Raw genomic sequence first — 11,659 nt, forward strand, 5'->3', positions numbered from 1 at the left:
TCATGCAATTGGCAACAAAAAAAAAGAGCAAAATATCACTATTTCAAATGTATAGACACCATGGAAATCAGAAGCGAAACAAAGAATGACGACGTAAAAGTTCTTAGTCACGCTCTTGAGCTATGTATAGCATATGAGCTTCATGTATATGGCTACTTAAATGGAGATTTGGGAGCCTGCTATGCCTCAAGCAACAATTTTATTCCAAGTCAAAATTTGATCTAGACCGTTAACATTACAAAACTGAACGATTAGAAAATCCCCAAAACAAAATCGAGTTGATCAATATTGACAACTATATGATTGAATATTTAAAGTGCAATCATAAAATCATATTTGCCATTTATTTTTTCAAGAACAATGTACTTTGGCCACTGAGTAACCGATGTCTAATCAACTAGAACTTTTTGTAGAAATGTTATACCTCGTTGAGTAAGGAGTAGATCTTTTGGGGGTTTATACTGTGATTTGGATCAAAATTTATGGCTCAAGATGAAACCGTTTTAAACTGCCTTAAATGGTGGGGGTTCGAATGGCTATACATATTAATTACACCAAACCCTAAACCCTAGAACTTAAACCACTATACACCAACTGCAAACTCTTAAAGCCTAAACCCCTAAAACCATTAAGCCCTGGATTTACAACCCTAAATGCTGAACCCTTTCGGCGCACATTTAGCAACCCTCAAATGAACTAGTGTAGTTTTAACATCTATTATCTGAAACTGAAGGCTATTCAACAAGTTCCAATTGACCATCTGATAGAATTCCCGGAGAATTTAAAACATGTGCTTCTAGCATTCCCCTACTGCCATACATAAGAATATCTTAGAAAAATGGAAGCTTGCATTTGCTTATGCTATGATGCCTACCAAAACTAATTGAAGAGCAACCTGCTGGCAGCCGCAAGTGTTCTTCATTGTAACTGACACTTACAAGACACAGGCCATGCGGTGGAGCAGGTAAAGCAACCTTTGCAAGCTCCTTGCGATTTCGAGTTGCCAAAATTTTGGGAACGATGTCAGGTGGAATTGCTTCCCTTCCGATTTGCAGCAATAAAGCAACCTGCCAGAGTAGATTTCAAATGATCTTAAAGCATTACAGGCTACACTCCAAATGCCTCATTCCTACTAACCTCCTAAAGTTTCGATCGCACATACAAGATCATGAAAAAAACTATCATCAATTCCACAAAACTAAGAACTACATAGGCGGACTATGACAAAACTGAGAACAGCAAAAGATTCAAAAGAACTAATTATACCATGTTTCGCACTTGTCTATATAAGAAGCCAGAGCCTTCGACTTCAAGCTGCAAAAGAGGTCCCTAAAAAATGACACGTCAGCCGTCAAATTCATAACGATCATTGGTGTGTATCAGTGCAAAGAAACCGAAAAAGAAATTGGAGAGAGGAAGAAAACCAGAAATCCCATCACCTAAGGTACATAGCTTGGTCAAGTCACAATTACCATTTCAGTTATATCAAAGCGGAATATATTCTTCACTGGATCTGGTGATCGATCATTGTGTGATGCATTGACAAAAGAAGAAAAGTCATGCTTCCCAATGAAATGCTTTGCAGCTTCCCTCATGACATCACTATTTAGTTTATAAACGTTATGGTAAGCATAGTGGCGCTGAAATGGGTCCATGATACTGCTGTTGTATATTTTGTAGTGATAAATCTTGCTCTTTGCTGAAAATCGAGCATGAAATTCAGGCGCTGCAGGGCTAATCTCTCTGATTCGGATATCTGAAGGAAGAAGACCATTTAGGGCTGCATGAATGCTATCCAATCTGTCATAGTTGAAAGGAGTAACAAAGTGTGCCACCTGGAAGCTAAATACAATTTGAGTTCACCTGATTTATGTGTTACTACAATCCCCACAAGAGAGCAGAGGAGAGAATACTCATACCTGACCCCACGCATGGACTCCACTATCGGTTCTACTTGCTCCAACCAAATGGAGATCCCTCCGTTCTTGTTTTGTTATTTGAGTTAAAGCTTTCTCCACAATGCTTTGTATGGTTGGCGGAGACGGCTGATATTGCCAACCTGAAACAATGCAATGCAGTTCATCCAATGGGACATTGAGAATACTACTCGGAATTATCAAGCTGCAACATAATCAAACCCGAATGGAGAAAAAATTGTATCGAATCGTACCAGTCTCTATTGGGGGTTCTTAAACTAAGAGAAAGAAGGAGAATAATAATGGAAGGATTCCCTTATCCCACTTGGTGGGTCTCATCTCCAAGTTTTCAATGACTATTTATAGCTCTAGCATGACAACTCAATGAAATGTGGAGGGCATTAATAATTACCAAGACAATGAAAAGTGAAACCATATGGTTTTGGAACACCATAGCTCTAAAACCATATGATTTTGGGCATTTTTTGTAGACCAGACCGACCACACTAAAAGTACCCAAGAAGACAGAATACCAATATCCACACACAACGAATAAGATAGATCCAAAGCCATACAGAGCAATGACATCTGCAAGGTATAAGCAGGTGGTCTTCTACTTGCGTAGGGACAAAGTAATTAATTTGTGCAAATTTATCCACAAAAGATGATGCACAAGAACAAGACAGTGACAAAATAAAGAGTTTTTCCATGGTTGACAATGAAATATTAAGTAAAGAACACATACTGGGAATACTGCATCGGTGACGACTCTGCTATAAAGAGTATACACATATATAAATATATGTATATGTATTGTAGCTAAGTGTTGAAGAGTGAAATTCCATCACAACAATTATAAAACCTCCTATAGTATATTCTGTTTTTGAATTGCCATAATCTCATCCACTAATCTGATACTAACTTAGATGTCTATAGACTCTTCAATAGCAATAATAATTGACTAGTGAAAGACAAGTTAGGAAACACCTGAAAATCGAGTGCCGTCATAGGCTATAACCATGCGCCACTTATAGCCTGCTTGATTAGGATCCTCCCTGCGGCCGCCCAAGTTATACTAAAATATGCAGTCAAAATGATCAATTAGCATACACAAAAGATACGTCTCTGTGTGTGTTTGGGTGTTGGAGAGAGAGAAAGAGAGAGAGAATTAACCGAGTCATCGTCTATTGAGGAAGATGAGTGCCTCAAATTGAGAAGAGCAGGCAGTTCTACCGACGCTGCATAACCCCTCCCTTTGTGTATAATCCCCTTCACGTTTTTAGGCATTACTCGTTCATATGTCCCCTACAAGTATTCTTTTAGAAAGGCTAATGGTAATGGTAGTCCAGAAAATAGGACAGATAGAGTGTGCCCCAATAATTAGGCCTGAAACCATTTGTCCCTATGAGTTCGTTGTTTCTTTTCTGAAAGACCATGTCATCCAGAGTATCATACAACAACTTGTTCTATACGCTAAGCCTTAAACCAAAACCAAAATCCCTATATCCTAAACCCCATTCCCTAAAACCTACACGTACACCCGATCCCTAAACCCTAAACATATGTAGCCTTGGTGTGTAATTATAACCTTCTTAAATTTGACAACAAAGATTGCAAGCCAAACAGAACAAAAAATCCATGTTATTACAACACGACATATTCGTTGTTTGTGCGGCAGAATATCAAATCGTCAATGATTAATTGAGGGACTTGAATCTATTGAGATATCAAATAACGTACTCAACAACTGCAAGCAGGAGGTAAACAAAATGTGATGTATTACAAAGCAGGAAGAAGATCGTCAAGCCAAGGCAGCAACTTTTCATGCACCAAATCTGGTCTGTCATCATGAGGACAATGACCAACGCCTTCCAGAACAAAAAGGCTAATATTTGGTACTTGAGCAGGAAGAGTCGAGAAGTATGTACCAACAGGACCGTCAAGTGGGGTAAATGGGTCTTTGTCACCCCATAAAACTAAAACAGGTAAGGTGATCCTCGGCATCAACTGCACAGGATTCGGCCCCGGTGATCCTGTCACTATGGACACAAAAGCATCGAGCGCCCCCCCATCATTTGCTGGTTTCTTAATGATCTGCACATTTATAGGGGAAGCATACATGCTGAACATTGCTCAATCATAGTGCAAACCGAAAGAATGCTAGGGATATAGATGGACGTGCACGGATCTAGCCACACATGTGCCCGGAACCGTTTGATGTGTATGGGCTCCGCATCTACCGTGCGAGACCATGTGCATATGACGTTTTCAAATACATATGTGCATCTCAAGAAAGAGAGAGCCTCAATTCAACTAGAATAAGAGTACTTATTAAATTCCCTGAACTTCCAATTTTGGAAGAGAACACTTCAATTCTTTGTACTTGCATTTTGATTCAATTCTTTCCTGGGTTGATGTGTTTCCAAATGGGTCAATTTTGGAAGAGAAAACTCCAATTCTTTATACTTGCATTTTGATTCAATTCTTTCCTATGTTGATGCATTTCCAAATGGGTTAAGGTTCTTATGACCCTTTGATAGTTTTAAACAATGTCTATTGTTACTGCCAAGTTATGTTCCCACATCAGCGGCTTCTATTTAAATACTCATCACTGAATCATAGTTCTTCATGAATCACTGTTTTATATTGCATCTTTCAACAATTTGTGTTCAAATATGACTTCTGATCATTTCGTGTGGTAAATTCATCCATGTTGAATTATTTAAACCATCTTGACTTTTAATTTTACTTCATCAATTAGTGTTCACCATTCATTCATTATTAATGATCAAGATCTCAACTTCATAACTTGAAGAATAGACTACTCTGGGATAGGTCCGCGACCACTCATTGGAATGTATGGCATTCCGCAATCAAGTTGTATAAAAGTACACATTAATGCTACTTCTTTTCTAGAAAAATAAAAAAATAATTGACACAGTTTGCACCATCTAGGTTTTGCAAGTTTCTGATCCCTCAAAAATCACCAATATTTTTCAAATGCTCAAGTGTTAAGATATGTGGCGAACATTTCTGTTAAGCTATCCAATGCCCTCACTCCAAGTCCAATGCAACTTTGTCTTGCACGTGGAGCGACAAAAGCAAACTAAACAGAGTTCACAGAACCAAACATACCAAAAAGTTGACTAAATGCAAACCAAGAGACTTGAACCCAATACCTTCTGAGCCAAAGCTCAAATATGAAGTTAGATAAGGAATTGTTTCCAAAGCTTAAGCTGGTAAGACATGGGCCCAACGATATCAAACAAAACAATCTAAAGTTGGTAACAGTGACAAAAAGTTTCAGCGTCATCTTGCTTTATTTAATAATTCCAGAAAATCAAGTGACTTTGCCCAAGCAAATTTCGCTAGAATTGTTGAATAAGGTGGTGTATCATAATGGGGTTAACCAAACAGAGCATGACAATGTCTCAAGTTTTAAAATTCAACTTAAATTAGATTATGTTTAGCCCATTTAGTTAGTAAAATTATTTACTGACTGCTTGGGTTATCTTGACATCAATCCAGTCCCCGAGGTTCTTACATGTGTTATGACCCTTATCATTGACTCGGTACCAAAAACATATATTGCAAAGGGAATCATTATACCTCTATCAGGTCTTCATCCACAGATTCCTTATTTCCATAAACAGACAGTAAAATGTTCCTCAGATTATCTCTGCAATAGCCATGAACCATGAATTTTTCACATTCATCCCACTAATATTCCAGAATGCCAATAAAAAAAAATAATGACTAACAAACAACACACCTTTGGGTGACACGCTCAAAGATGAAAGAAGCAATTGCCTTTTGCTTCAATAAGGTGTCAAAAACCCAAAACAAAGGTAACAGCAGCCTAATTCTCCAATCATCAACAATTGCCTTATTGTTCATGCCACCTGCACAATTCAAGAGAACAAGCCCTCGAACCAGGGACTGACTAGAATCTGGTTGGAGAAAACAAACCAACATGTCAAGCGTCAACCTATTAAAAGGTTTCCCGACTAAATTGTTCAAATAATAATTCAAAAACGAGATAAACATCATGCACTCAGTCAGAACAAGACAACAAACCTGAGGCAGCAATAACGCAAGCAAGACTACCAACGGAGTTCCCTATTAGTACAGTCGGCCTTTGTACAATTTCATCCAAGAAATCCAAAATTAACTGCTGACATTGAGTTCGTATGGGTGAGACAACAATGTCATTCTAAGGGGCTGAAAATTCATTCAAAAGACTTGAATTCAAGCATGGTTAGGGATATACCTGAGCCCATACATCCATGGTATATGAAAATCCTTCAGGCTTATCAGAAGCGCCAAAACCAAGAAGGTCAATTGCATACACAGTGTAACTTTGAGCCAGTGTCAAAATATTCCTGGAAGGACAAGGTCAGTCAGTCACGTGAACAGTATTACAATATATTAGAAAATTGAGATATCACCTCTCCACTCATTCAATCAGCATACAATGATAACTTTTCTTTACTTCAACGTGCACAGAAAGACACTTAATAAGTATGTTCTACTTATCTATACATAGATTGTAGTGGGCCGAACTACACGGCTCGGATTACCAAGGCCGGTTTGGTTGCAGGCGTGGGCTTTAAGGCATACCCTAGGGCCAGGCCGGGGTACCAGTCGCCGACATTCAGAGTTCGACCCCTTGGGCTGCTATCAGGCTAGGCCAAGTTGCTGGACTTTTAGGTTCGGCCACGGCCGAGCTTGGTCAGGGAACGTCCCTAGAATCTCCTAGCAAGGAACTTATGCTGCCGCCGGAGCCGAGCTCTTAGGCTCGGCCATACCCAGGCATGCCAGCACGTGCACATGTGAATAACCGCTTCATGCCAGGGTGGCGTCTGTGACATCACACCCGGCAGTTACGCTGAAAGATAATGATGAGCGCACATGGGGATGCCAACTCATACCCCAAACGGTTACAAAACCCTAATCCTGACATCAGGGTGACATCGGCCGATGCGTGCTGAGCACATGTGCAAACTTGGAGAGCAAGTAAGGAGGCCTCCATAAATATCCCTTGATGGCAACCCTAAAGAGGTACATGCTTCTCCCCCACTAGAACCCTAATACTTTCCTTCTAGCTCTGCACATTTCTCATCCTCATGCCGGAGGGCCATTCCAGAGCTCCTCCAGTGTGGCCTTTTAGCGGTGTTCCTTTACGCAGGCTAGGTGAAGACTAGGGATCACTCTCGCTGTCACGCCCTCGATTTTCAACTACAATAATAATATATTTTCCATAACAAAAGTCTTCCTCTCATACTATATTTACCCTTAACTGTCATGCCAATCCAAATAAAGAATCAAAGTCTCTTCTTCTTCTCTCTAAATTTTTTTTTTTTTTTTACGTGAAGTCTCCAAAACGTCTTCCATTAAAAAGGGCTTCACAATAATCAAAGAGATGAGTTTATACATAGCTTTACATATGTTCAAACCAAAAGATACTACATTCAATTGCAGGTGAAGTACACAACATGAATTAGACTAGATGATAAACAACTCCTTAATAATTCCAATGAAGCTCCCAAGAGACGTCTCAATGTGCACTCCATGCAATCCAAGCTAAGTGCCATGGCGAGTACCTGAAAGGATAGGGTGAGCTACACTAGCTCGTAGAGATATCCATACCTAAATTACATGCAGAAGTGAAGACAGATCACAAGGGAAAACATTTTCCAAAAGCATACGTGTTTTGTCAAAAAGTGAAGCTCAAAATGTCATACTCACGCTGGAAAATAGTTAACTCCATTTCTCAAACACCAACACTCTCAACCACACACACCAATATTCTTAAAAATCTCAGCTTACCGCTACGGCATTACCCAACCCAATCCCTGCTTTTTCATTTCCATTTCAATGATCTAAAGATTAGTCTGAGTTCTTTAACAAAATGTTTTCACTTCCTTTTCTCCTACAACCAACCTACCTCTCACCAAAAATATACACACTAGGCATGTAGAGCTAGAACATAAGGTAAGCAATGACAAGTCGAACAATACCGCACCTCAACAACAAGGAAACTCACCCGTCAATCCCAAATCAAACTTCAAATCTCAACATCTAGCAAAACTCCTCCACATTAAGATTTCCCTTATAAGTCTGACAAGCAAATACCATACATGAAACTCGCACAATGCATCACACCACGAGGTACCAATTATACATTCACACAGAACTGCCTATCACACATCAGGAGAACAAGCCACAATGATTTGGCGGTCTAAAGGGAAAAATAAAAGACGACATGTATTGACACATTAGACGTTCCAAGTTACCAACTCAAACTGACATTTTCAATCTTAGTATGATAATAAAAAAAATAACAAGATTCTCCGTTTTCACCATGTCACGCGTTTCGATTTTATTTCCGGGCATTAAGGACCCCGTGCGTCCTATGTTCATTCCGGCATCACACCTTTCGGTAGATCCGTGGCTTTCTTGTGCACTTCCGGGCATTAGGGACCCCGTGCGTCCCATATTCATTCCGGCATCATACCTTTCGGTAGATCCGTGGCTTTCTTGTGCACTTCCTGGCATTAGGGACCCCGTGCGTCCCATATTCATTCCGGCATCACACCTTTCGGTAGATTCATGGCTTTCATTGTGCACTTCCGGGCATTGAGGACCCCGTGCGCCCAATATTCATTCCGGCATCTCACCTTTTAGTGGATCCGTGACTTTCTTGTTACCATTCAATTATCCAACATTTCTCCACTTCCCACACATAGCAAAGACACATAATAAACCAACCCATGGATACAACACAAAAAGAGGAAAAACTGTTCATTTTTCTCTGAGTATCGATTAACATCAAAATCAAATCATTTTCTCGCATATCCAATTTTTCTCTGAGTATCGATTAACATCAAAATCAAATCATTTTCTCGCATATCCATACACCAATATTGTATATCCCTTATACACCACAAGTTCTGACGTGTTCTTGTTTCAATATACTTATCCACATAGCACTTCTCATTTTCTATTTCATTAACAAACTAATCATTAGTCAATACGTACCCCAACATGTCAATCAATCCTATAAGATCTCAATCTCATGGAAGTAAGTCAAAACAATCAAACCTAAGCAGACCATTCATTTCACTACTCATATTCCATTTTATTCCCACACCTTTCCTTGAAATCCATATATCCTACCACATCATCATATCTCAAATGATAACATCAACTTTTATACTTACTAGTTCTCTTTAACCAACACTTAGTCACCTAGATCAACTCATCCTATCCCCACATATCAAATTGGCGAAATTAATCATTTACATTTGACCATATCCAATTAAACAACATGAATTCCAGGGCAACACTTAAACCATTGAAAAGTAAACTTCTTCTTCTTTGAATCCAAAGGTCATACATCAAAAACAAAGTTCGGGTAACCTAAATACGGCCTTACGATTATAGCTTCAACATAACAGTAAAAACTGGTGCAAAGGCAGAATTTAGGTCAACTTTGGATGCAAATCTGTTATCACTCGGACATACCCATGATGCATGGGATGTATCGTTGGAAAGCTCTATGTGTCTATTGAGTGTGTGTGTGTGTGCTATTTACCAACTTATGTTCCAATTTCATTTAACTAGCAAATTAAGCCCAATAACTCACATATTAAGCCTATTACATCACATAATTAACTTAAAACATAATTAAAGACTAGGGATATTACAAGTAACAATAGAGAAAACACAAAATAAATGAGCCTTTACCTGCGCCAATGAGCAATGGAGGCACCAAATCCATGAACAAGCAGAAGAGGAGGGTAATCAGAATTGGAATTTGAATCGGGATTGAGTACTTGTTCTCTCCTACCGTGAACTGATAAGTAATTGATGGTGTAGCCTCTCCATTGCCACTTTTTGCACCTCTCGTCTATCTCTCTGATTTCCAAAGACAACCCCAAGGTGCTGCTGCTGCCAATGCTCGACGACGCTGTAGAACCAGAGGAGGAAGTTGCACGAGTGGAAAGGGATGGGACCTCAGGCTCGTCGTTATTCGTGAGACAACGAACTCTGGCATCCTTATTATGTTGGGAAGATAACGAACTCTGAACGAGTACTTGCCGCCGCAGCTGCTGATTTCGGAAAACTGAAGATGATGAGACGTGGCCCTGGCGGTTATTGGCTAACCTGACTGCAGCTATGGTGGCGGCATTTGATGTGGCACAAGAAGGTATGGCTCCCAAGCCCATTGACATTGCTTTGTGCTTGCTTACCCACCCGAGATGAAAGGGGATAAAAGAGAGAGGGAGAGAGAGAGAGGTGCTTCCAAGGCCCCCTCCTCCGAAAAACAGAAAGAGATTAGGAGATGTAAAAGAATTTAATCTCAAAACGAAAATGCTATTGGTATTGCATTGGCGTACCATACGCTAATTTTAGTTCAAGCCGGTGGATGAAAATTACTAGTAATCTGAACCGGTGATCTATCTATAATTCAATTAGATAGTCTAGGGACCGGATACCTTTTAATAAAGGAAATATGACATAAGGATCCGTTCCGCTTCTTAAAATAGGAATTTTTAAAAAATAAAGATAATTTTAAATTTAAAAATTATGTATTTGCGTAAATAATTTTTTATCAATATAAATTTTATTTGATAAATCTCATTGATAAAAAATAATATTTCAATTGTTAAAAAAATAATTGAAATATTATTTTTTATTTTCATTATATTTGAATTTAAAATTATCTCTTTTTTTTTAAATGTTTAGAAAGAAAACAGTCAAGGCCGTAATTATTAATTTAATTAAAAAAAGAAGCAAAGAAAGAAAAAATCTATCGGGAATTCTGGATGCCAATTTGAAACCCTTGTAAGCAAACCAGGAGAAGAAGATTCTTCCCATTTGCTTTGGTGATTGGAGATGTCCTCCTCACTCTACATGGCACAGTCCTTTTTGAGATCGTTTCTTATCAGAATCGGCAGAAATGGAAGTGCCGTTCTTGTTTCTTCTTCTACTCCCTATTCCTCTTATTGCCATTATCGTTTTCATCCTCGAAGCTTTATTTGTCAAAGAAGGAACCAAGGCGATGGCATGTGCCGAAGAATCACGGCAGCCTCCGATTTCAATACTACTTCTGCTAGTGATTGTAACAGCACTAGTAGTACTGCTGGTGGTGGTGGTAGTAACGGGAATACTGGCGATAGTGATGATGGGCGGGGCTGCGGCGGCCGGGAATTACTGACAATGAGCGACGAAAAGCTTATGAGCCAGTGCGAGATGGATACTTTCAAGGTGTCTGGTCCTGGAGGTCAGCACTAATTGCGACGAAAAGCTTATGAGCCGGTATTCAAAAATTCATAATTAATTGTGTGATTATCCGTTTTTCATGATCTTGGTACCGAAATCTTCGTATTGAAACATACTTTAACTGTTATGAAGACACCAAAAATTGGTTCCTAGCAGAAGGGCCCCCAATAGACAGATTACCAAAACCCACGAAATTTTCAGCATACACTAGATTTATTCAAGACTCAAAATAGATGAACAAACTTGATTCTTGTACATCAAACTAACACTTAAACATGAAAAGAAGGCAGGAGATCCCTACCTCGAAGGTTGAAATTAAAACCCCAAGAATCTCCAGGCAAAACCTCTCCCGAAAACACCTCCTCCGAGCTTTCCAACGCGATCAAAGACTAGAACTCGACTCTAGGAGAAGAATACTCCAAGATCCGTTGGTTAATTTGAGATTTGGGGAAGAA

General features: G+C 39.3%; 1 protein-coding gene across 8 annotated transcripts; it reads right to left on the reverse strand.

Moving 5' to 3' along the window:
- Positions 1-735: 735 nt before the first annotated feature.
- Positions 736-10,768, reverse strand: LOC131317630 (uncharacterized). 8 transcript variants are annotated; one of them, XM_058347185.1, is made up of 12 exons: positions 9,666-10,768; positions 6,187-6,298; positions 5,994-6,090; positions 5,689-5,866; positions 5,526-5,595; positions 3,090-3,221; positions 2,904-2,991; positions 1,920-2,059; positions 1,473-1,835; positions 1,267-1,329; positions 939-1,067; positions 736-810 (listed from the first exon to the last, which is right to left on the reverse strand). In XM_058347185.1, exons 1-12 carry the CDS (start codon positions 10,319-10,321, stop codon positions 808-810), a joined length of 2,031 nt encoding a protein of 676 aa, XP_058203168.1. In that variant the 5' UTR covers positions 10,322-10,768; the 3' UTR covers positions 736-807. The 8 variants fall into 8 exon arrangements, 7 of the variants coding, with proteins under 7 accessions (XP_058203168.1, XP_058203160.1, XP_058203146.1 ...); XM_058347177.1 differs by having other exon boundaries at positions 736-1,067; positions 1,267-1,314; XM_058347163.1 differs by having other exon boundaries at positions 736-1,067.
- Between the last annotated feature and the right edge of the window lie 891 nt (positions 10,769-11,659).

The sequence above is a fragment of the Rhododendron vialii genome, chromosome 1a, assembly GCF_030253575.1.
Source record: "Rhododendron vialii isolate Sample 1 chromosome 1a, ASM3025357v1".
Taxonomy (NCBI): domain Eukaryota; kingdom Viridiplantae; phylum Streptophyta; class Magnoliopsida; order Ericales; family Ericaceae; genus Rhododendron; species Rhododendron vialii.